This window comes from Scomber scombrus, chromosome 23 (assembly GCF_963691925.1).
Source record: "Scomber scombrus chromosome 23, fScoSco1.1, whole genome shotgun sequence".
Lineage (NCBI taxonomy): Eukaryota > Metazoa > Chordata > Actinopteri > Scombriformes > Scombridae > Scomber > Scomber scombrus.
The window spans coordinates 306510-334028 of record NC_084992.1 but is presented as its reverse complement, the minus strand read 5'-3'; the positions used below and the strand labels follow the sequence as shown (position 1 = coordinate 334028).

Here is a 27519-nt window from a genome sequence, read left to right as displayed (position 1 = left end):
AGTTTGGTTTTGATGCCATTTCAACAGCTCAGAGTTAAAGTCAGACCTGCAGATTTCTTTTCTACTTTTTATTTAAATGCAAACAGCAGACATACATGAAGTCATACAACAACATTAAACTGAAAACAGTAAAAACAACATAACAAAAAAACAAACATCATCACATGAAATCATCTCAGCTCTTATTATCATTTAATTATTGAAACTTACTCCATGGTTGTTTTTACAGTTTATATACTTCATTATCTTTTCTTTGCCTGTTTGTAAAATCCCCTCATACTCTGTTCTGAGTCACTCCCTGATCCGTCAGAAAGGTTCAGACCCCTTACAGGTATCGTCCTTCTTTAAGAGCCACAAACTTATCTACAGTAGTCGTCACCACAGCAACAGGCCCAGAAGCTGCAGTCAACTGTATCTGAGACTGAAAATAGAAGATAAAGTAAATAAACATGTTAAAAACTGTTTTCTTGTTACTAGTTCAGAATAAAGTGTCAACAACCACAGCTTGAGGCTGAAGCCGATGTGGAAGTACCTGTAAGTGCAATACCACTGACGGCCACTAGATGATGACCCTGACTGATCCTTATTAAAAAGCCTCAACTTCTATCTCAAATCCAAAATTATTCATTGTTTTCAAAGAGTCACTCTGGTCTAATCTAATAAGTGTGCTGGTGGTTATTTGAGAAATGATTGCTCTGTCAATAAGATTTGAAGACTTATAGTAGCTTTGATGTCTTCTGAGCGGGTGTTGATTGACAGCTGTGATTGACATTTTGCTCACCTGCTGCTTGTCGTTGTCGCCCCTGTAGAAAATAAATTGGCAACTGACTTCAATAAATTAAATTTAGTTTAAAACCGTTAAACCATGCATTTGGAGGATTGTTAAAACCCTGCAAACCACAGCTGACTGCAATGAAATATCAGGTGATTGTCGTTAAAACACAATGGTGGCCAATGAGCTGCTGTATTGTGATAAACTGTATGGCAAAAAGAAACGTCATTAGAATATAAAGAATATGTAGTTTGTAACCAACTATCTAAACTACATCTACCAAAGTAGTTCACCACTGAAAAAAGCTGCTGATATTTGAATGTAGTTAAATTACAACCAATCTACTGCAGATTGTAGTTAACGTTGTATTTGAACTGTATGTAGTTAATTACTCCCCAACACTGTGAATTACTGTGAACTGAGAGCAGTATTAGATGAACTCATCTGTCTGGTTGGTGAGTATCAGGCAGAGCAGGAAGCAGGTGTCAGCTCTTCATTTACATGGAGAGGAAACAGTGATCAGCTCTCCTCTGGGCTTTATAGCTGACAGCTCCACCATCTTTCCTCACTGTGATAGAGAGAACAGCACGAGACCAAGAAGTCCAGCATGTCTCTCATCTGCATCTCCATCTTGGTCCTCGCTGTCAGCACCACAGGTTAGTCATATCTTCAGTCTACCTTCAGCTCATGTTCACTGTTTGCTTGGTTGTTGACTCGATGTTCCTGCGTTGTGTTTTTCAGTGTGCTCAGCAGACATTTTATTGACCCAGACTCCAGAATCCCTCTCAGTCCGGCTGGGAGAGTCTGCCACCATCAGCTGTAAAGCCAGCACCGCCATCGATGATGATTTAGCCTGGTACCATCAGAAACCAGGAGAAACTCCTAAACTCATCATTAATTTTGCCTCTAGTATGACTTCAGGTAGATACCAAGGCAGTGGATATGATATTGATTTGAGTCTGACCATCAGTAACGTTCAGGCTGAAGATTCAGGAGTTTATTACTGTCAGCAGCATGAAGCTTTTCCACTCACACAGTGATACAGAGCCGTACAAAAACCTCACTCAGTTAAACAAGAAGTGACTGTAGCTGAAAGAGGAAGTTTGGTTTTGATGCCATTTCAACAGCTCAGAGTTAAAGTCAGACCTGCAGATTTCTTTTCTACTTTTTATTTAAATATAAACAGCAGACATACATGAAGACATACAACAACATTAAACTGAAAACAGTAAAAACAACATAACAAAAAAGTTCTGTGCATTAAAAATGACTTTAACAGGCGACCCAAAACAAATGTAGATAAATGAATAAAGGCAGAAAAGAGAGAATGAGAATATGAAATATGGAAGAAGCTGAAGCTGGAAGTAAGCTCATTTGTTTTCCTCAATATTTAATCATTAGTGTTAACTGAAGAGTAAAATCCACCAGGTCAAACACAACATTTGTTATCAGAGATCAGTTAGTGATATTTTTACTGGAGCTATTTATGTTTTGTATTTATATCATTTGCTTATTTAGTTTTACACTGACGTAGTTTTAGTTTCAAAATTCTGCTGTTCACTTTCATGTTTTCAGTCATTTCACATTTGACCAAGTTGAAATTAAATCTCGTCACTGTAACGTATCACTTGGATTAATGTGTTTAATGATCCATAATTTAATCAAATCAAAAGTTTAATAAGGAAATTCTCCTAAAGGATTTCTTTTGTCAACAGAACAAAAACAATTTTAAATCCAGTTGCATCGTGTTATATTCTGTTAACCTTTGTGTCGTCCTCCGGGTCAAATTGACCCCGTCTGTTTTGACTGTTCCTTATTTCCTCCCTTGCTTCCTTCCTTCCGTCTGTCCTTCCCCCCTTCCTCCTTCTCTCCTTCTTTCCTTCCTCCATCCCCCTTTCTTTCTTCCTTCTGTCCTTGCTTCCTCCCTCCCTACTTCTTTCCTTCCCTCCTTCCTTTCATTCCTCCCTTCCTTCTTTCCTCCCTTCCTCTTTTCCTTTCTCCCTCCTTCCCTCCCTCCCTCCCTCCTACCTACATTCCTTCCTTCCTTCTTTCCTCCGTCCTTCCTTCCTTACCTTCCTCCCTTCCTACTTTCCTTTACTCCCTTCTTCCTTCCTCCCTTCTTTCCTCCCTTTCTTCTTTCCTTTCCTCCCTTCCTCCCTCCCTTCCTTCTTCCTTCCTTCCTTCCTTGACTCGAGGACAACAGGAGGGTTAAAATAATTGACACTGCAGACACTTTGCATATCTCAGTTCAGTTTGAAAGCTTCATGAGCATCTGCAGCATCTACTCACTCAGTCCCTCAGTGATCTTTACAAACCTTCCAACAGTGGAGTCAGACTATTTTCTCATTGTCTCTTTAATCTTTTTATCAGTTCTGCCTTTTTAATCCTCAAATCTGTATTTTCTTTACATTGACCTCACTAAGAGATACTAAACCTTCGGCTGCCAGTGATTCTGCTGATGTATGATTCAAACCTGATTTCAGGATCCACAGGTCAGCACACTGTGACCCAGTCAGTACCGGACAGATGGTCTCTGTCAGCTGTAGAACCAGCGCTGATGTGGACGGGGACTGCAGCCAATCAAAAAACCTGCCACATCAATCCTGGAACCAACCGACTGGAGTCGTGAGTGGAGCAGGAAACATGAGAGGAGCTCCAGCTCAGCTCAGTGCTGCCAGATCAGGGAGGAAACTTACCTGGAGCATCGGAGGAGTTCAGGATGAAGAGGCTCAAACTCTGGATCTAAAATCTCTGGGAAGTTGGAATAAAACTCAGTGTGACTGGATTTTACATCATTTTCAACAAGCTGAGAAGTTAACCAGTTAATCAACACAGCAAATGGGAATATGAACCGGCGAGTTGGATATAAAGGAGTTTGACGCTTCTTCTGAAACACACTGAGATCTGCTCTGTGATTATTTATCGTTGGATTTATTTTAAACATTTGGAGCTCTGATTCACCGCGGCTGTGTGCAGTTTAGCCGCTGCGATCGCTCGTGTGTAACGGAGGTTTTTGTACGACGCTTTAACCAGTTTGTATCACTGTGATACACTTTTGGTGGAGGCACCAAACTCATCGTCAAAAGTAAGTCACTTTTTATTAATGCTTCTCTTTTTCTGGGGTTCATATGATCAGAAAGTGTAATATCTATCTATCTAAGGAGATTTTTGCTTGAAAATTCAATCCGTTTTATATTATTATATTATATTAGTGCTCAGCACGACTGGATGATTCAGTTTATAGTCAACCTCAAACATGATTTTATTCTATTTATTATCACAGTCTTTGCTAATAGAATGATTAATGATCCATTAAAGACTTCATTAGTGTGATCGGTGAGTTTATTCTACTCATCAAACCTGAACTTCTCAAATAAAACCTCAATTTTGTGAAGTGAAGAAAATCAACCAAATTTAATTTCTCATAGTTCTCATTTACAATTAAAGCATTTATTATGGCGCTTTATCTAAAGAATAATGATAATGCTTTGTTATATAATTAAACATAATTTGATAAAAAATTTTGCTGAATTGCTTAAATTAATAAGCATTTACAAGTTGTGTGTAATTTTAAATTCAGTGTTAGAGTAAAATTAAATTCATAATTTTTGAATTTCACAACTTTATTGACTTTTCATAGAATAACTAAAAAGTATTTTATTTACATTCTCTTTAATATACATGTTGTGTATATTATAACTATCACATCGATGGAGAAAGTTTTGTATGTTTAAATCTAAAGTGACAATTTCTTCAGGAGGGAAAATGTCAAACTTTACTGATTAAACATTTCTGAGAGTTTGGAAACGTTTACTACTACAAGGTTTCTACGGCTTAATACTGCCTAATAAATATTGACTACTATGATTAACATGTACAACTTTTTAAAATACATGAAAAATACTTTAAAATATATATTTTTGAGTAGTATTTCTGTAACAGTTGCAGACATGTCACAGTATCAGTAGTAACACATTATGTCCTCCAGGTCAAGATTCAAGATTCAAGAACTTTATTTGCCATTTGTGCTTGCACACATAGGAGCTTTTGTGCGGTTTGTTCAGAGAGTCAAGTCAAGTTAAAATGTAAAAAAAAAAAGACCCACAAGAAAGACACATCCATAAAACACATACTTCTCTAGAAATAAAAAGAAAGTGCATAAAAAACCCTGTATGAAGGGGAAGTGAGAGCATTGTAAGTTGCAAGGTAATTATCAGTGTTTTTAGACTCTATATGTTGAGCTCAGCTTGTTGAATGAACTCTATGTGACTGTGATGTCTTCCTCACAGCGGGGGTGTCAGTCCCGCCGTCCGTCTCTCTGCTCCCCCCCTCCGCGGAGCAGCTGGCGGTGGGTGAAGCCACCCTGGTCTGCGTGCTGAGTGACTACACCCCGCAGGGCGCCACGGTGAGCTGGGCGGTGGATGGCAGCGATGTGACGGAGGGACTGCTGACGGGAGAGGAGGTGCAGAAGGACGGAGGGAAGTTTGTCCGCAGCAGCACCCTGACGATGAGCAAAGAGGAGTGGGAGAAGAGAGACCTGTACGCCTGCAAGGTGTCACATGACGGCAGCGAGAGATCAGCTGAGCTCCGGAGAACACAGTGCAGCGGCCAGTAGGATCATAAAGGTCCACCTGCTGGGCCTGATCCGGGCTGGATGTTCTGCTTTCATGTTTATTGTTCAGAAGAAAATAAAAAAAAGTTTCATTTATTCAATGTTGTAGTAAATATTCATTTCTTACTATCAATAAATCAATTAGCACCATTCAGCTTGAAGCCACACAGGGTTTATTTTAACATAATAACTACTGAAGCAGCAGAAAATCTGACTCTTAAAGTAAGTCTGACCTCAGTTACCATGGAAACGCAGACTAGCCTGGTCCCAGTCAGACCAGTTTACATGTTATAATCATTCAGACAATCAATCATCTGTATCGTTAAAGATAATTTATTAATCACTTCCGACATCGGTTGCAGTTTAAACCTGAGTTCATGTCTTTTATAGATATAGATATAGTCTATATGTTTGTTTTAAATGCAGTGTCATTAAAATAAAGTTAATAAGCCTCATAAGCCTCATAGCAAAAAGCATTTTCACAATTTCTTCTGTCTTTAAATCTCACTTGACTAAATAAATGTGGCACAATCAATATAATCAAAACCTTTTTAAACATTAATCTTTTTTTTCCTGTTACAAAATAAACAAGCAGCTTTGTATTTATTTAATGCGTCACAGTTGTTTAATTAACTTCTATATTTTATGGATATTCATGTTCATTTATATTCAGACCTTATTCAAAGAAAGACAACATTACTCACACAGGAGACAGTTCGACAGTAACAAATATCTAGAAGATCGTAGCTTCTTGAATTAACTTCATGTGACTGTATTATGTGTGATTAATTTTAAAAAAGACACTTGAAGCTTCTTGTGGTTTTAGTGTGAAGTGATTTGAATGTTGCTGAGCAGCTGCTGCAGTTTCAGACTCTATTCTGGGAGAAAACAGAACCGACACACCCGAGTATGTAAATAACAGAGAGGAGCAGGATTACCAAACAGAGACTCAATACTAAAAAATCATTTCCTGTTCAGCTGCAGAAGAAGAACCGACCCCAAAGATGCAAATAACCAATATATGAAAGTGTTGTGGGGAGGGGAACGTTGATGCAGGAAGATGAGCCTGACTGGAGCTGATGTAGATGTGCAATAACAAGATCTCACCAGTAGGGTGCGCACCACTGTAGTTTATTATTTAATGGATTAAAATGCTTTGTTATAATGAGCAAAACAAAGCAATTTTAACAGAATTAAGTGTTCAACAAACTCATGATTAAATTAAAGCAGCAAACAAAGATTAACACAGTTTTAGTCGTTCAAAATATACCCTAAGCATGCATATGTTTGCTTGACATGTTGTAGATCCATGTTCTAATACCACAGATAGTGTGATGTCAAAACAGATTTTACCCTCTCTGAGAACTTTATTATTGTTTTATTACGACTTTATTATATTAATTAATTATCACTTTAACATTGTTTTAGTATTACTTTATTATTTATTTATAAATAATAAAGTGATCACATATCTAATGATCACATATCTAAATATAAAGAATGTATTTAAACAAGGATGAAAATGACAATCAAACTAATAAAAATAATTACAGTATTTATGCATGTATGTATAACAAGAGTCAGAATCAGGTGTATTTGCAGGTGATGTATTGTCATATTGTTATGCTGGCTAATGATCAAAAATATACAAATGAAGAGTAAATACAAGTATCACAAAAGTCAGATTAATTTAACATTTAAAATCACAATAACGAATAAATAGAAAAGAACTTTTCTGACCTAAGAAGAAGACTGTAATGTTCAAAATGTTCCATCCAGGCTGGATGTGATGGTTTCACACATAATGACAGTTTTACATTAATATAAGCAGTAGGTGGCTATTCACAGGAGTTCATTTCAACAGGGTCCCAGATCTCAGTTATATTCATTCATTCATCATTTCACTTTTAAACTTGCTGCTTCTTCTGGAAGAATGAACCAGTTTAATCACAAGTGACTGGAAAACCTTAAGCTTTATTGGAGGATGATGAGGTGGCGTCACCTGGTGGACAAACTTTTAAGGGATATTTCTATGCTCTTGTAGGTTGTACAGGCTTTGGCCACCATACATAACTCCTGGTCAGTACTTTCATTACAGACACTCCAGGGTGGCTTTGATGAAGTTGTTTCAAAACATTTTCCTTTCCTCGTCAGGCTTTGGTACAATCACTCTGGGTTATAACATTTCTTTCTTTTTTTCTAAACAGAGACTTGCACGACCAAAACATGTGACCCACTGTAGCTGGGTTATGGCAGCATCTCGGGCATTCAGGACTAATGCCAGTGTCTGTTCTGGCCAATTTCTCATTTGAATACTGTAATCGATGAGTGACTTTAAAGTGGATAAGACCATGCCTTATACAGAGAGATGTAGTATGTATATGTCTTAAACTGTTTTGCCATGTCTCAGAGAGTGCTCAATCCTCCTCCCATGCCAACCTAGTACTTTCCCATGATGGTGGATTGATGTCTTGCAATGCTTGGTAAATCTTAGATACCCTCTTCTTACCACTAGGATCTAAGTCCAGTTTAGTTTTTAACATATTCTCAGCCGGTAAGAGGGGAAATGGCCAAATTGTGTACCTGCAGGTATCTGAAGAAATGCTCTTAGGAATATTATGATCTTTCTGCAGTAAGTCAAATGAATCGAATGTGCCATCTACAAATAGGTCGTCGAAGAATACCAATCCATTTAAGCACCACATTTCAAAGGCAGTATCAATTTGGGATGGGGGAAACAGGTGGTTTCCTACCAGGGGAAAAGAATGATTGCCTGTTTGAGGCGAAAATGCTTCCTATATTGCAACCATATTTTGAGGGAGTTGTCTACAGTGATTTTGTAATGTTTGGTATAATATACTTTAAAGTGGTCATTTATGGTTTGTGGATGTGTAGAAGTTGAATCTGATGAGATGCGGATTTCTGGTATTAAGCTTTGTACTATTGTTTGTTTGAGTGGATGGCACAATAACTTCCCTGCCCTCTCCCCATGCTCATAGTATGTTGGTTTTGTTTTGAGCATCACCCGTTCAGTTAAGTTTAATTCCCTTTAAGTAGTTTAGTTTGTTCCCTTTTCCTATAAACTGCATATGAGGTAATGGTATGATGTAGGTAATCTGTGCCCTGAGATATGCTATAAGTGACTCCCATATGGTACCAGGAGTAGTGTTTAATTTACAGGTATTTAACAGTAAATACTTTGGATATTCCTCCAAGACAAAAGTGAAAGTTCATACAAATGATATGAAAAACAGGGGAAAATGTGATAAATGTGTTTTATTCATTATATTTGGTCTTATACATAGTTGATCATTTGCAAACATTCTTAATAAATTTGACTTTTTCCTTTGACAGAAAACAGTTTTCATTGTGTAGTTTTATGTGTCAAACAAATAATTTATTTGCCCTTTAATGCTGAATGATCTTGTGAGTGTTAATGTTGATCCGGACTGCAGATTGAAAAAACTTCTTGGTGAGTGTGTTCTTCTAGTGTGACATGCAATAAAACACTCAAAGTAATCTACACATGTACCTTTACGAATTTAATGCACATCTACACTCACAGATCAGTTTATTAGGAACACCTGTGCTATCTAATGCAACACAACACAACAGTTCTGCCATTAATTATACTTTTACAGAACTTATATATTTTCAGTTTTTGTTCCTAATAGTTCCTAATTTTGTCCACCCCATTAATATACATGAAGGGACTATATATAAGGGACACTTTTCAATATAATGCTCTCCAGTACACCTCCACCCACTATGACCATTATGACCTGATGTGTTGGATTGCATTAGATTGTAAAGGCGTTCCTAATAAAGAGATCACTAGAAACTCTGATGGTGCATTTCTGTGTTTCATGGTGTGTTACAGTGACCTGTATCAGTGGAGTAATGTAAAGCATCAGCAGGACTGTGTATCCAGTACATACACAACAGAGACCCTCCAGTGAGAACGCTGCTCTCTAGCACTACTAGTGGTCAAAACCTGCACTGAGAAGTCATCCAGATAACCCAGTAGATCCACACCAGTTTGATGCTACAGAGCGTCACATCAAAAACAGAACAGATTCAAGTGTTTAAGATGAACGACATGATGTGTGATGTTTAAACCAGGAGAAGTTTTACAGGCTGAATTTTCTTCATGTTTCACTGATTAAAGAATCAAAACGTCACACACTCTGTGCTGAAGCTGCGTGTGAACAAAGTTTCCATCTGCTAAATGTTGCTCCTGCTATTTATAGTCTGCGGTTGAGGTGTTTGTATGTTTGTTGCACTGCAGAGCTGCAAACACGCAGATAGTGAGAAATACGTGTTGATTAATTACCCACAACCAAACCTGAACAAGTCTAATCTTCCATCTCACAGCTTTATGAAACCCACAGAACCACACGGACAAAAGAAACTAGACCAATGTTTATTGATCCGGTAAACAAGTTAAAGCTGCAGCAACAACAGCATGCTACAAATATATATTATATTATACATATAAATAACAGTAAAGTTAATGTCATTAAGTGCAAAACTACAAGCTGGTCATCACTAGATCCCAAACATCTTACTAGAGATGTGTTGCTGTTATACTGTTTTCACTTGATACCTTAATGGATACAAGGTAAATTATATGACGACGGTCTTTGACTGAAATGTTGTGTTGAGCAAGTAAAGACAACGTAATCGCTCTCTTTTTCACATGAGGCTACGTCACCAACCCACCTGTTGTGAAGATGACAGTTTTGAAACAGCATTTTTGATGACTGTTTATTCACTAAATGAATCTGTTTGTTTGTCTGTTGCTGCATGAATGTAATTTAGTGAGGACAACATGAACTATATAAACTATATAAATGAATGTACTACTGTCTGAGGGGCTCTGGAGACCAGTAACAGGCCAGCTGGACGTCAGTGGTTGGACTGGTGTGAAGGTGTGGAGGTCTACCTCAGTGAAGAGTAGACAACCTCTGGCTCTAATGGAGACACTGAACACACACAGTTCAAACAATATGAGACACAGTTGTAGAAAAAACAAGTCTTTTCCAACATCTACTGATGGTAACTACAGTTGGGTTGAGGTCAGGGAAGATCTTGGTGACAGTTCATGTAAAGACAAAGTTTCACTGCAGGTCTGTGATGAGACAATAAAATCATTAAAAGATCCTTTAGATGATCCTCATTTTAATGTTTAGTCTGCAGGATGCAGAGAACACCTGCGGTCCCCATAAACCCTGATGTCCCCATAATGGCACATTTTTTCACATTAAGTAAAATGCAGCTTTTGTGACTGCTTTTTGTAAGACGTCAAAAGACAGAAAGGTTGGAAACCACTGGTTTCATCTTTAACAATGTGTTGTATTTATAAAGCTTGTTATATTATCCATTGTGTCAAATCTGCATCTGAAAAGTAACTAAAGCTGTCAAATAAATGTAGTGGAGTAGAAAGTACAATATTTCCCTCCTCCCATATAAAATTAATAAGATATCTTTGTTATTTGCTTTTACATATAAAACCTAAACTTTCGCAATAAAATGTGTTTCGTGCTCTAATGATGTTCTGCTTCCACTGTAGCTGATATGTCATGTGTGATGTAACTGATTGTCTTAAATTATTATTAACAGTTTGAAGAATATGACTCTTAGCATAAACACAGGAAACAGAAAGAAACAGTTAGCCTGACTCTGTTCAACATTCAGAAATAAAGACACTGTATAAAAAAAATCAAGTATATCATTGCCTTAAGACGCAAAACAAATGGCTATGACAACGAAAACCAGCTGTACCTCTGGTCCTGTTTTATTTGACGACTATTTGTCCATCACTGACGTCTTCTGTTGTTTTCACTGCTGAGTAAACAACAGCTGAATAACAATCTGGAAGATAAAATACATAGAAAATACATTAATGACAGTTATACAAAAGATATCATCAAGTATGCGTTGGTAAAAAGCAAGAATATCAGTGTCTTAAGATGCTACAAAAACTGGTGCATTGGTCCACAAAGAAGAGCAGCTGTACCTCTGGTCCTGTTTGATTTGATGATTATTTGTCCATAACTGACATCTCCTGTTGTTTTCACTGTTGAGTAAACTGCAGCTGAATAATAATCTGGAAGATAAAATACACACGGAATACATTACTGACATTAATACAAATGATACTACTGTTATAATGTTAAATATTAAATATCTGACTCTACTACTGTAGGACTCACTACAGAAATTGTATTCAGATTATTTTTGCCCCTAATACAATCAATAAAGATACTATTTTGTAAAGTATTATAACAGGACATATTCAATTTGATAAATTATAGCAGTAGACATCATTTGATAGCTGGAAAAATAAGTGTTAGTATGTTAGAAGTGTTAGAAGTTACATTTGACAGTTTTTTTTAACACCTCTGCTGCTGTGAAACAAACAAGTGTCGAGTTTCGGTAAACAGAAACTAAAAAGCCACAGAGCTGCTAACTTTGATTAAAACAAGTTCTTCACCACAAGCTGAACATTTGTCATTTAAAAAAATGGTTTATAATTGTATTTATACATAAAATATAAATAGGATAAAAAGGATTTATCAACAAAAACTAAAATAAAGTTGAAGGTAAAACACTGAAGTAAAGTTAATGTAAGAAAATACACAAAAAAACATTTGAGTAAAACACATAAAAGTAAAATAGTTTTGTGTAAACATTCTCAAGATCACGTGCAGGACAAACTGTTTTCATGAGAAACAGGAAACTGGACGACCTCAAAGTACAAACACACCGAGAGCAAATCACACTCTGTCATCAACCAGAAGAAACCAAACTGTTCTGTTGCTGTTATGAATAAATGCATCATGAAATGTATCAAATTTTCATATAAATTCAATAAAATGTTAACTTTCCCTGTGTTTCCATTGTTCCCAGTGTCCCATCCATCCATCTCCATTATCTGCCACTTATCCAGTCCGGGTCACGGTGGCATCAGGCTAAGCAATGTGACCCAGACATCCTTCTCCCCAGCAATGTTCGTCATCTCCTCCTGGGGGATCCCAAGCTCTTCCCAGACCAGCAGAGATATATAATCCCTCCAGTGTGTTCTGGGTCTCCTCCCAGTTGGACGTACCTGGAACTCCTCTAAAAGGGGGGTGTCCAGGAGGATCCTGACCAGGAGCCCAAACCACCTCAGCTGGCTCCTTTCCATGTGAAGGAGCAGCAGCTCTACTCCTAGCCTCCCCCGGATTTCTGAATTCCTGACCCGATCTCTAAGGCTGAGCCCAGAAACTCTCTGCTTGGATCCAGCATCTCATTGTTTGGGTCACTACCCAAAGCTGGTGACTATAGGTGGGGCTTGGAAAGTAGATCAACCGCTAAACAAGAGCTTCACCTTCAGGCTCAGCTCCTTCTTTACCAGGATGGTCCGGTACAACACCTGCATCACTGCTGATGCTGCACCCATCAACCTGTCAATCCCATGCCCCATCTTACCCTCACTGTGAAGAACTGCAGAGAATGTGAACACAGCTCTCACAGCAGTTGTGTAGGGACATAATGGCTCACAGCAGTGACCCTGGTACCCCCATACTCCCGCAACACCTCCCACAAGGTCCCCCGAGAAACACGGTTGTAAACCTTCTCCAAGTCCACAAAGCACATGTTGACTGGATGAGCGACCTCTGGTCTTCTTTTTAAAAAGGGGGATGACCATCCCTGACCTCCATGAGACATTGAAGAGGCACGTCAGCCATGACAGCCTAACAATGTCCAGAGCATTCAGCATCTCAAGGTGAATCTATCCCTCCCCCGGCGCCTTGCCACTGAAGAGCTGTTCTACTACCTCAGAGACCTCTGCCAGGGATATGGGTGAAGATTCCCCGGATCATTCAGCTCTGCCTCCTCAATATGTTAACCAGGTTTAGGAGTTCCTCGAAGTGTTCCTTCCACCATCCGACAATATCCCCAGTCAAGGTCAGTAGTTCTACACCCCTGCCCGAAAACAGCCATGGCAAAGCCTAGCTTGCCCCTCCTGAGTCGCCTGCAGTTTGTCAGAACTTCTTCAAGGCCATCCAGTCCTCACCGAATTCCTCCACATCCTGGTTTTTGCTTCAACAACCACCGAAGCCACTGCTTCTGAAGACTCCTGGGCCAGCCAGGTTCTAAAGGCCTCCGTCTTCAGCTTGACGGCCTCCTTTATGGCTAGTGTCCACCAACTGGTTCTCTGGTTGCCACCCCCACAGGCACCGACCTTCCTGACGCTGGATCATGGTGTTTGTTATGATCCATGGCTAGCACACAAGTCCAATAACAATACACCAATCAGGTTCAGATGAGGCAGTTCCTCCCAATCGCCCCCCTCCAGGTTTCTCCATCCTTGCCCACGTGGGCGTTGAAGTCCCCCAGCAGAACTATGGAATCAGCGGGCCACGGCCCCTCTAGGGCCCAGAGAGTCCAAGAAGGCCGGGTACTCTGAGCTGCTGTTCGCTGCAGACACACAGACACCAGTCAGAGTCTTCCTCCCAAAAACACAAAGTCACAAGGAGGCGACCCTCTCGTTCTGCAGGGAGAACTCCAACACTACTGCGCTCAGCCAGAGACTCGTGAGTATCCCCACAGCCACCTGGCACATCTCACCCTGGGCAACTGTGGAAAAAAAGTGTCAGTCTGTTCTGCTCTTCTCCTGCTACTGGTACATTTCCATTATTCACACCCCTGCTCTACTCCTGCTAATAAGCCACACCCACCTCATCAGTTAACTCCAAGACAAAAGTGACTTCACCTGGGCTTCATCAGTAATCACCTGGACTCTCAGCTGCACCCCATCTGTAATCAAGCCAGTATATATACTCCTGTTGTCCATTCACTCTTTGCCAGATTGTCATTTGCATTCTCTTCATGCCAGACCTTCCAGCATTTATTCACGGACTGATTCCCTGTTTTTGACCCTGCTTGCTTTTGACCTTGTGTCTTCTCCGGTAGACGCACCAGCCTTCTGTCCCTGACCTCGAGTATCACCTGTTCCTGTCTGCCTGTGGCCTTCGGCTTCGATCCTGTCAGGAGAGCCCAGAACTTCCAGCTTGGTCAACCTCTAGTCCGTGAGTGCTACTGGCATAGTCTTACCTGCTGCCAACTCTGTCTCCAGTGACCTTGAGCCCTGCCTGTTGCCCTACAGATTCTGTCTGTACCTGTTCAGTTACCTTGCGGACTATAAAATAAAGATCATTTAAAACTGCTCACTGGTGTTCTGTGCTGCAATTGGGTCCTGCCACCTCCACCCGTTACAAGAGTCCAGCAACCAGCAGTCTGGTTCCAGAGCCGGTGCTGTGTATAGAGGTCAGCCTAAATATATCTAGTTGGTACTGCTCCACCTCCCGCGCTAGCTCCGGCTCCTTCCCTGCCAGCGAGGTGACATTCCCAGAGTAAACTTGTGCCCAATGCCTGATTGGCATTTCACCCTACCCCAGACTTCCCTGCAGGTGGTGGGCCCACAGGGTGTCCCCATAATCCTAAATGTCCCCAATTTGTAAACCCAGAGGTCCTCACAAAGATACAAGTTTAACTCTACTAGCATCACATCTACAACACATTACCACCACTCCGCCTGATTGGCTGCTGACGAGATATTCTGATATCACTGTATGTGATGTCATCAGTGATGTCATCTTCTCCAACTTCTAATTCAGCAGCTGGAAGGAACCAAAATGATCAGAAATACAATTTACAATAAGATGAGTGGATATTTAATTTATGAAAACTTAACTGAAATGAACTGTAGTAAATGTGTGTATAACTTAAATGTAATATATCAATATTTTTAAAAATCTGAAAAAGTTAAATGTTGAAATTTAAACGTCTGTCTGACCTTCAGGTTTCCTCTGAACACATCGTCTCACCAGTAGAACCAGTAGAACCAGACCACAGACAGGTGGAACAGACCACAGCACAGAGAGATGAGGAGAGGTGGAGGTGGGTTTCTCTATAATAAACAAAAATAATTATTAATTATTTAACATTCAAAAATTCGCTAATTTCACTGTTCAGAAAGTAATTACTGAGACTGGTTCAGTTTATTAGACATTAAGCTTTGTTTGGGTAAAATGATCACATGTTATATTTTGGGTTAAATGCTGATAAATGTCCCAGTTTCATTAGTCAGTGTTAGTAGAGTTAGAAATGTTCTCTCACTATGAATCACTGCTGAAGCTTTAACTTCCTCACCTGTGACAGAGATCCAGCTGGATGGAGACTCTCCATGACTGCTGCTGTTACACTTGTAGAGGCCTTCATCAGACTTGGAAACACTGTGGATGGTCATGTGACCTGCAGGCTCAGTCCTGATGATGGAGCCATCTTTATAGAAATCAGCTGGGAGGTTGGAGGTCTTTGTTTTACAGTGCAGAGTGACATCATCTCCCTTCATCACAGGGAGGACAGGACTCTGCAGGATCACTGATCCACCTCAACACAGAGACAAACTACAGCATTTCATCATTTACACTCAGCTTCATCAATACTAACTCCACAGTCTGATCTTACCAGTGACAGTGATGTTGATGCTGTTACTGGTTGCTCCCTCTCTGGACTCACACCAGTAAAATCCACTGTCCCAGGCTAACATGTAGCTGATTTTACAGGAGGAACCAGCTGATTTTCCCCAGCCGTCTCCACACTCCTTCCTGGTGTCTTTGGTTGTGTTCCTCCTCAGCTTCCATCCAGCAGAGCTTTCGTCCTCCTCACAGCTCAGAGAGATAAACGCTCCATTAAACATCTGAGATCTGCTTGGACTCACAGTCAGAGAGGCTGAGAGGGAAACATAGTGACTGAGTCATTCAGTGGGTGAACATCAGTAATTATAGTCAGTCTTGGTTTTCATCTTGAAATGAATCTCAACGCTGCAGCCAGTGAGTGAAGCATGAAGATGTTCATTTTACCACATTTACAGTTAACTACTTCATGTATCATCAGTAAATCAGATAGTTGTTCAATATCAATGAATAAAGGATGTTCTCTTCAAGATACACACATACTCTTTATCCAACAAGAAGAGAGCATCTCCAATGATTTTCTTTCTACATATAATTTGACTTTGATAAAGGCCATCAATAATATGATACATATCATTTCATTATAAATTTGATTTAGATTTAGTTAAGACTGAATCAGGTTAAGGAGTGTGTGGTCAGTTGTGTCTTGTTGGGGCTACTTCTGTGTCAGTTACATACACTCCTCACACAGGACGGTTTTTATTGATTATATTGATATCTGTTCCTCAAATGAACCAAACACACAATAAACCAAAATAACTTCCAGGAGGGAAACTGACAACAAATAAAGAAAATAATAACGGTCCTCCTGGAAGCAGGTAAACCCCTCCCTGCTGTAGTGTTTTTGGCTCAGTCCTCAGTCATCTGCTTAAGAAACTTCAGCCAGTTTCTAACTTTTATCTCCTGACAGCTTCTCTGCTAAAAACACAGAGCTAGAACAGAGGTAAGCAGACCTACGCATTACAAACTAAATTGCGCTCACTTTACTGACCTACTAATGTAAGTTAATTTAGCAGCTCACTGTGAGTCTACATTCCTCTGCAGACTGATTATGAAACATAAACACAATGTTGGAAATAAGTGTCTCAGAAAGCTGAACAACGAAGCAGACGCCACCTTCACCCTGATGATGATGATGATGATACTGAAGTGTTGAAGACAGCTTTGTCTGTTCTGAACTCAACCTGCAGATCATCTGTTGTTTTTGCACATTCTTCTTCTTTTTCTTCTTCTTCTTATTATTATCATAAATGGCAATTCAGACATATAAAAATTAAAATTATATTTTTGTCTAATGACTTTTTTTCCAAACTACTTAAAAATTCTTAAACTTGCATTTCTCGCCTGCTACACTAGTCAGGATCTGCATGCAGTGATACAGGAGGTGAAACGTGCTGAGGTAGCGTCGTGTTGAGCAGTAGCGGCGTTACTAGTTTAAAGTCCCTGTAAAGTAAGAATAAATATGTGTTTTGAGTTTGACATACCACAGAAAAGTGTGTTGTTAACCGCCCTGCCGTATCTTGACACGTTTCTGTTTCTGTTGTTTTTGTTAGCTTTGGGAAATACCTGAATGTGTTTCTTTAAATTCCTGTTTGATGTCACTTGTCTTTGTTAACCAAGCTGTTACTGTTTTGAGCTCTTTCTTATTTTGCTCCTGTGGTTTGAACCAAGTTATTGAGATCATTTACAATTTGTCCTCCAAATGTGCCTTAAAGAACGTGTAAAGTGAAACCAGACATTTTCTTCTAAACACATTAAGTAGGTCATAAATGTATTTCTAACAAAGGTGTAAAAAGCATTTCAACCATTTAGATTTGAATTGTGGAGCTAGGCTTCACAAACTGTGTTTCAACATTTCTGTGTCTGGATTTAATAATAATAATAATAATAATACATTTTATTTAAAGGCGTCTTTCAAAGCAATCAAAGACACCTTAAAAAGGCACATAAAACACAACAGTACATCAAACAATATAAATCAGGTAAAATTTAGTGCAAAGATAAAGAATAAATATGAATGTGACTACAAAGTGCATCAGTACAATAAATAAACAAGAACGTGATGCATAGTTAGTGTGAGACAGAGTATGCCACTCTGAATAGGAGCGTTTTCAGGCAGGATTTAAATGTCTGGTGGGAGAGAGGCGGGGGGGCAGATCGGCTGAAGGGTCTGGACCCCATGATGGTAGTTAAGTTGGCAGATGGGGCAAAGAGCTGGTTGGCGGAGGAGAATCGGAGAGTTCGGGAAGGTGTGTAGATGTGAATCAGTTCCGAGAGATATGATGGTGTCAGGTTGTGAAGGATCTTGAAAGTTAGGAGTAGAATCTTAAAGTCAATGCGGGATTTGATAGGAAGCCAATGAAGTTGCTGCAGGGCAGGAGTTATGTGTTCAATAGAGGGGGTTCTGGTTATGATACGGGCGGCTGCGTTCTGGACCAGCTGGAGTTTGTGAAGAGATTTCCGCGGAAGACCAAAGAGGAGAGAGTTACAGTAGTCCAGACGGTTGATGTTCCGTAGATGGAAGTAGGCAGTCCGAGTAACGTTATTGATGTGGGCTTCGAAAGATAATGTGCTGTCCAGGATGACACCAATGCTCTTTACCTGAGTGGATGTAGGAACAGTGGAATAGTTGATAGACATGGAGAAAGGGTTGAGTGTTGCTAAGGTTGATCTGGTACCAACGAGGAGGACCTCAGTTTTTTCGCCGTTGAGTTTAAGAAAGTTGAGTGAGAGCCATGATTTAATTAAGCAGTCCGTAGAGTTGGACATTGAGTTGGGTATCATCAGCGTAACAGTGGAATTGTATGTCAAATTTCCTGAGAATGTGACCAAGAGGCAGAAGATAAATAATGAACAGGAGGGGGCCAAGGACAGAGCCCTGGGGAACACCACTAGAGACTGGAGAGGAGCCGGATCTCAGGTTCTTGAATTGAACAAACTGTGTGCGGCCAGAGAGATATGATCTGAACCAAGCCAGAGGGATGTCAGTGATTCCAATGGAGAATAACCTGTCCAGGAGGGTGTCATGGGAAACGGTGTGGAAAGCTGCACTCAGGTCGAGGAGAACCAGAATGGAGAGAAGTCCAGAGTCAGATGCCATCAGGAGGTCATTGGTGATTTTGACTAGGGCTGTCTCGGTGCTGTGGAGTGGACGGAAGCCAGACTGAAATTGTTCATAGAGATTATTGTCAGACAGGTGGGTGTGGAGCTGGGCTGCAACAGTTCTTTCTAGTATTTTGGAGATAAATGGCAGGTTTGAGATGGGACGGAAATTCTTGAAATCATTCGGATCGGTCCCAGGTTTCTTGAGTGTTGGTGTTATTGCAGCAGTCTTTAGTGATGCTGGGACAACACCAGAAGTCAGTGAGGAATGTATGATGTCAGTTATTAACACGGACAGGGCAGGTAGGCAGATTTTTACCAGGTGGGTAGGTAGGGGGTCTAACTGGCAGGTAGATGGCTTGGATTTATGAATGAGACCAGTTATTTCAGAGACAGTTGGCAGTATGAAGCTGGCGAGCGGAGAGCTGAAGGACGATGTAGGCCAAGAGTGCAGCGAGGATGCAGAGTTATTTGAAGCAGTCAGTGTCTGGTGGATATTTTCAATTTTGGCATTGAAGAAGGTCATGAAGGCATCACACTGTGTAACTGTGAGTAAGTGAGGTGGTAGAGCATCAGGAGGTTTCAGAGTATAGTTGAGAGTTGAGAATAAGGCTCTAGTGTTCCCATCAGCTGTCCTGATTAAGGTTGAGTAGTATGTGGTCTTGGCGGTAGAAAGAGCATCCTTGTATTGAAGTGTGTGATTATAATACATTTCTTTGTGAACTGCAAGGCTGGTTTTTGCATAGAGGCGTTCCAATCGACGGCCTTTAGTTTTGAGCTGGCGTAGTGCTGGTGTGAACCAAGGAGCAAAGTGGGTAAAAGAAACAGACCTATTTTTCAGAGGTGCAAGAGTATTTAGCAGTCCATGAAGTCCATCATTGCAGTAAGATACCAGTTCATCTGTGGTGGCTCCATTTTCTCTGCTGGGGAAGTCATCAATTCCATTGGAGAGGGCCAACAAGTCAATATTCTTAATGTTTCGGAATGGGCGTGTCTGAAAATAATCGCTGCGTTACGTAACGCAGCCAATAACCAATAGCACGGTTACACACCGGAGCATAAACCCGCCCCTGCTGCTGTAGAGGTATAAATACATTCAGCGCACACTACTACTACAGTCTACAGGTAGCCAGTTAGCTGAGTTAGCCGCTGAGCTAGCCGCCGAGTTAGCCGAAGCATACATGCAAACACAGGTGTAGTTCCCCCACACACCACCTGTTTGTTGTGGTTATGTGAGTATGTTTTTTTGTTGGTTTTTGTTGCCATGGTTTTGTAGCAGTAAAAGCAGAGAGAGAACAGTTTAATAAACTATTGAACTGAACTGTTTTGCCCTACTGTTTGTCTTACAGTTGTATTGATCACTAGATAGCAATGACTTGTAATGAAGTTGGTTCGATGTTTAAAATAAAATAGCTTTGATGTAGTTAAGCTACTTTAGTCATTTTATTGTAGCTAAGCTTGCTACATTTCTCTGGTGGGAAGCTTCAGTGTAGTGAAACTTAATTTAATGTAGACTAACTGGTAGCTTAGCTCATTACAACTAATGTATTATCTCTCTCAGATCAGCAGTGAGCAGATAACAGCTTTAGATTATCAGATGAGAAGTTTACTAACCTTGGTTTGTTGTGTAGAACAGCAGAGAGCTCAGACCTGAAGAGAAATGATACTCAGGTTAGTTTGAGCTTTTAAACTTTGACATATAACAAGATATTTCTACTTCAGAGACGCGAGAAACCATGAAATATACAATTTAGTTGTAATATTTATTATGTAATATTTACTACTTCTACCACTACTACTACTATTAATAATAATAACAGGGATCATGTTGTAACAACCAGACAATATAACATATCAATACAGCAACGATCCTGTAATACAACCATAAAAATGAGGAGACAGGAAGAGATATAAACTCTGCTGAAGTGTGTCTGAGCTTCATTCATTTAATATGTCATAAACATTTTTATAAATTATATAATAAAACTATCTGAATTAAATTACTATTGTCATGTGTCGTTCTCTTTCCACTGTTAAACCTTTCTTGATTGATCAAGATTTGGTCCTTCAGTGAAATTAAATCATTGCAAGACACATACACATTTGCGCCGCTCTCTCTCTCTCACACACACACACACACACACACACACACACACACACACACACACACACACACACACACACACACACACACACACACACTTGCATGCTCTCTCTCTCTCTCTCTCTCTATCTCACACACACACACACACACGGGTGTTGAAGTGGGGAGAGAAATGGGAATGGTGTACCAGGGCCCACAAGCACGGACATTAACACATCCAAGCTCACCAAAATCAATAGCTCTCTTAGATGAAGGCTAAATATTAGACTTATAACAGTTATTATAAAATGCTATTTGTAACTATTGCAGCAGCCTACTCATTTTGAAGCAGTTATAATTGATGATATTGATGCTGATAATAATTTAAAAATCTAGTTAATGGCATAATTAACCTAGCACATAATACAGCAAATGTCCGTTACCTGTTAGCAAATACAAACATGAATTATTATTTATTCTTCAACATTACTAAACTTAATAATCTCTTTTGCTAAATTAAGTTTAACGCTGACAATAGTCATGAAGTTCATGTGCAGCTACATTAAATTCATTTCATTCATATTTATATTATTCTTTGTCAGGACGTAGGCTGGGTAGCCTGCTTTTCTAGTTCTATTTTTATAATATCATTCAATATCGTCTGTGTAGTTTTAATATTATTTCTGTTGCCCTCCAATAATTAACTGTTATAATCCCTTCTCTGCATCTCATATGTGTCATCGTGTTTGTTTATGTCTTATACGTCTTATATGTCTTAACGCCCTAACCCTACTTTAGATCGGCCCTTCAAATTTTTTTATATAATGTATTTTTCATTTTACAAGCATTTTCTGTGGCCTTAGTTAGCCACAGCTTTTCAGTTCATTTCTTTCTCACTTTCTTTACTAAAGACCATTTATTTCATAAAGAGAAATTATCATTGAAAAAAGTCTCACATGCTTCAATCTGGTTTCTGGTTTAGTAATTTACACAATTACTGTAACACAACATTTGTGTTACAATAATTCTTATGTTTGTTTGTTTTTGTTTTATCAATGATATCAATGTAACATCATATCCAGACTCTACACACAGTTTATCATTATATTTTAGATTTCTCCGTTTCTACAGTGATGAATCATAGATAATCATGTATCTCACCTCCTCTCTTCTATAACTCAGCTGACATGTTATAAATATAATGATTTAAATATGGACAGTACAGATTGTACAGATTGTACTCACAGAGCCACAGAAGAGATGTTTGGTCCATTCTGCCTCTCAGTGATATGAGAACAACTCATTTTGGTCACAGCAGTTAAACCCAACTTCCTTCCTTTGTAGCAGAGCATGCTGCTGTGTGGTTTACTCTGCAGCAGTTAGCAGGAAATGGCTAATTTACAGTAGTTTATATTATTAACCATCGATGGATTGATAGTATTTAACTAGTTTAATATCAATTCTTAACTATAGTGTGGATCCATATTTCCCTGAGCTGCAGAGGAGCAGACTGATCATGTTTAATCAGCTGTTAATAAACCTCAGCATGTTCTCCATGTTGACCTGTTGTTATAATAAGCTCAGTATAAAGTCTTCTTCCACTCATTCTATTCTAACTACAGTCATGTTGTACTCACCACACTGCTGGAAACATTCACTCTTTCATTACTTCCATCTTTCCACTTTGTTGTTTCTCTCCATCGTTAAACTAACAGCAATAAAACTCTAAACTTCCTGCTGACTCTTCACATTAAAAGTCCCACAGCCTTCCCTTTGTTGTTGGGCTTTTACACTGAAAAACCTGGAGGAAGTGTTGAGTTGAGTTTCATGAACAGTAGATTAAGGGCGCACTCACGCTAGGGCCAGTTGTTCCCTAGCGTGCTGAAGCACGGATGTCCCCCCTCCCCTGTCCCCCGCTGACCCGCACTCACATTATCCCAACCGTACCGTACTTTAGCACGGTTACCTCCGACACATTACGCAATAACATATAGACAGTTTACTCTCATAAAACATGCACAGGTGTGTGTTGGCGTGCTGTGTGCCGGTAAAACACAACACAGCCGATCAATTAACACAACGCACTGATTAAAAAGTGAAAGCTTGTTCTTCTGAGTCATGCCTGTGTAGTATGCAGTACTAGATACTTGTGTAAAAGCAGACGTCCTGATTCAACTCTTTACTCCAGTAAAAGTAAGACTTAGTTTAATGACTTAGAAGTCGCCAAATGACTTTAACGAATTTCGTTAGTTTATATAATGCAGATTTGTAATATATGCCTTTTATGAGGGTCACAGTCACAGACAATAAACTTAGCATTTCATAATAGTGGTAGCAGCGGTGCAGCAGATGTAATGAAGTCCACGCAGCACGCTGGATGCAAACTAATATTAAGCCTATAGCCTTTTCATTATAATGTCCATGGACATAAACTGAGTTATTTTGCCTTAATAATGATAAAATAATACACAAAACATGTTTGGATTGGGAACCCATATATGCATAATGTCTCCATGTTGCATTTAGTGTTGCTTGTGAAATGAACAGGGCTCAGCTAGTGTTGCCTTTTAAAAATCGTTGATTTCCCGGGATTCCCTGGACAATTGGCTTCTTTTCCCGGCATTTAAAATGTCTTATTTTCGGGAAAAATATTAATCCCTAGTGCGAATGCGTGACCAAGTGTACCGTGCCTAACACACCTCTTCCAAGCGTACCGTACCAGGGAAGTGTACCGTACTCAAGCACGGTACACTTGCACTCACACTAGCCAAATAATCCGGATTTTAGGGGGCAAACATGCTTGGGCACGATACGATTGCCTAGTGTGAGTACGCCCTCAGATGAACAAGAGAAATGACACAGAGGAAAAGCTGCATTAATAAAAGATTAAAATTAATATTTATTGTGTTAAAAAGAGGAAATGAAGGTAAATCCACTCTGACTACTGACTGTCTGATGTCAGACTCAAGTCCTACAGCGACATCTGGTGGCCAAAATCCATCAATGCATCTTTATGACTGATTTCATTAAATTGAACAAAGTATCAGTGAATATATTATTAAATGTCACTGTTTTACATACAAACACCACACTTACAGACATGAAGAAGTAAAAACTCATCCCATCCTAAATAGTGGTTGTGATGAGGAAATTAATGTTTTCTCAGAATAATCAATCAGTTTGGATCTTCAGCTTAGATTAAATGATTCTGCCATGTTTTCACTCATATGTTGTGTAAAAGCACTCATCATTTACATAATATTCTGCTGCTTTCTTATAAATCAATTGACACATCAGGAACTCCTACTCTCGTCAGAGACTGCAGCCTCATATTGGTTTTCATATATCAGAGCTGGTAAAATGGAAATAGTTAAAATGTGATAAGAACACCTCACATTAATCAGTCCATCATTAATGGAGATAAACCCAAATATAACAGACACAGAGTTCTGGTAAATGGATGCTTTATTTACAATGTTTCTCCTGCTGCTCATTAAACACAAGCTGTCAGTTAGGTTCAGTATCTGAGACATGAAGACAGTGAGACATCACTGTAATACAACTGTACTGACTTTTATGATATTACAAATACAGGTCAGTTTATGTCTCAACTGGTTGCAGCTGTGCTGTGCCTCCGTTAGCAGATTCATCACAAATTCACATACACAATATATTACCGGCGTTTTTCAAGTCGCGGCTTTTATAAAGTGCAGAAAATATAATTCTATATGTGAGCAAAACATCCCAACACCTATGAGAAAAGAACGTTAAAAAAGATCTCACCAGAGCAAAAGACATAGCCTAATACCAGACACCTGTCTGTCACTATGAGCCACAGAAGTCCAGTTTTTTCAGCTTTCCTTGCGTATTAGTAAAGCAGGGGCGAACTGGGTTGGTAATCACACTTTTTACTTTCTTTCAATTCCTCATAAACCGTACACTGAATAAATTCCCTTTTAATTTGTAATGAAAGCTTAAAGTGTCAGGTAAGAATAGAGAGGTCTTACTCTCCTTCAGCTGATTCTGTTCTAAAGATATGAGCCGTCAAATATGTCATGTGCACTTGTGACAACCAATCCCACGATGAGGTTGGTTGTCCCTATTTTAATGGGGAAAAATAAAAAATATATACAGTCTTAAAAAAGATTTAAAATGTTTAGTTTAATTGAAATACAACAACCTAACATCTCAGCACCAAGAGAACATGGAACAGGAAAAATCATTCCGGTAAGTGCCTTTTTTGTCCTTATATGACAATATTGTTAATTTTCATCTCTCTGACTGCTCTGAGCTTCACATCTGGAAGAGTCTGACCCTTGTTTGTCTTCCTGACAAAGTTCCTGGTCATTTTGCTATCTTAAAAGAAAGAACGGACTAGATACATCACACTACATATGTAAATACCAACATGTGACAACCAACCCCCGAACCCCAACTGGGATTTTTAACAACCACATGTTTTGGCGTATGTAAGAAAAAAACCTACTAACTATCACTATCTCTCTCACGGCAGCATCCAGCTAACATTTTGTTTTGGGCTGAGCTGAAACAACTGGTTACCCTCGGCTTGCTTTGAAAATACCCAAACATATTTATCAAGTTTTTTTCCCTTTTTCCTCTCAGCTACAAACATTTACATATTTAGCACTTCATTACAGCTCCCACAACACTACACATTAAAATATGAAAGATACCGAATACAGCAGTGAACTGTCTCCCACAACGATGAAGGAACATACGAGTGTCACTATAGAGAGATGACAGAAGGAAGCTGGAAGAGACCTGATGAGATTAAACTCAGCAGCATTGTCTACCTGGATGTTGAAGGTGAGTTTGTAGAAGTGAGAAATGGTAGTTACACAATTGGACAAGAGTATGATCACAATTTTACAGTTACACAGAAGAAAAAGACGACTGGATAGTTGGTCCCATTTTATAAATATGCTAATCAAAACATGTTCAATATCTGAATGTATTTCTGTGACTATCAGACCAGGCACCTTTAGCCAGTTTTTGTTAATTTGTTCAATGCTGATGTTTTTGTTGAGTGACATTTGCTATTGAATAAATCAAAAAGACAAATACATGATTTCTTTAATATTTTATAACAATATTGACATTTTATTATCAGCTGTAGTTTGGCATCAGACCTGTTTACGTTAATGATAAAATGCTTTGCTAAGCTGCTCCTGATGTTCAGTTCAGTGTCTGTTAACTGACTTGCTGTCATCAGGCTGTATAATAAGAATTACAGCCAGCAGGTGGCAGCACAGGAGCTTCTACTGAAACAACAGCAGATGATGGAGGCAGTGGTGGCCTAAAGGTTAGAGAAGGGTCGCCAGTTCAATTCCCCGGACCGTCAGGATGAGTCTGAGTGGGGAAACCACAGCTGCTCAGTGGCAACAGATCAGACTGTGTTTGTACTGGGCAGCTTCCAGCTGTGAATTTGTGTAACTGTGTGAATGTGATCAGTACTTTCCTGCAAAAGAGAGCACTGGACACAGTGAATTTCTCCTGAGTTAAAAAACAGACTGGTGACAAATTAAATGAAGAACCTACATAAAGTATCTTAGTTAACAGCTTATAAACAACAGAAAATGACAAAAAGCATGATATGTCCCCTTTAAACCAAATGTGTAAAGTGTCTCAGTCACAGTTTCACTATAATAATAATAATAATTTAAATGTTTTAATAAAATGATAATGTACACAGTACGACAGAGTCTCTCTTTATTTCCTCAGAGTGAAAACATGAACTTCACAGTGACTTGTTTTTCTATATCCATCATAAAGAGAATCATAAAATAGAGCTGCTTTATAACAGGACACCTGTCTGACCTCTGTCAGCAACGAGAGACAACAAAACAAAATGGAGGAGCGAGAGAGACGTTGTGGTTTGAAACTTCTGTTTTTATCAACGCTGCACTTTCCCCACTTTCTCAGTCTGATTCAGGAAGTGGTTCAACAAACTACAATTCATTGTTTTCATTTCTGTGTTTGTATTTATAGATGTATCGTTATGAATGTTTTATGTAAAATACCAAAGTTCAGATGAAACTCTGACTGTGTTTCTATCAGATTGAACTCAACACTTTATAAATATGATTCAGTCATGAAGCATTATTCATAGCAGTGAACATTTATGTTTTGTGGTTTTGGGTCAAACGACTCTGATGACACTAAAGGTCAAACTATCACCCACAGTACATAACACTGTAACACTGTGATACATTTACAATTTACACTGATCAACCAATCAGTCAGTCATTCAGTCTTTGTTTATATAGCACCAAATCACAATAAATATGATCTCAAGGCTCTTCTCACATAGAGCAGGTCTAGACCAGACATGATGATGTTCTGTCTGCACTGTGGTGACTGTCTACGTGACATTGAACACATACTGGGCTCTCAGTGTGTGTTA

At 39.2% G+C, this 27519-nt stretch overlaps 2 protein-coding genes across 2 annotated transcripts in view; both read left to right on the top strand.

Annotated features, from left to right (window-relative positions):
• The window catches only part of LOC134006104 (zinc finger protein 883-like), a 137788-nt gene that overhangs the window by 30719 nt on the left and 79550 nt on the right, over positions 1–27519 (top strand). The window contains exon 5 of the mRNA XM_062445185.1: positions 3098–3101. Coding sequence (XP_062301169.1) covers positions 3098–3101 — 4 coding nt within the window. The remainder of the gene's footprint in view (positions 1–3097; positions 3102–27519) is intronic.
• The window catches only part of LOC134006127 (CD226 antigen-like), a 126186-nt gene that overhangs the window by 42806 nt on the left and 55861 nt on the right, over positions 1–27519 (top strand). The gene's annotated exons all lie outside the window — the stretch shown is intronic.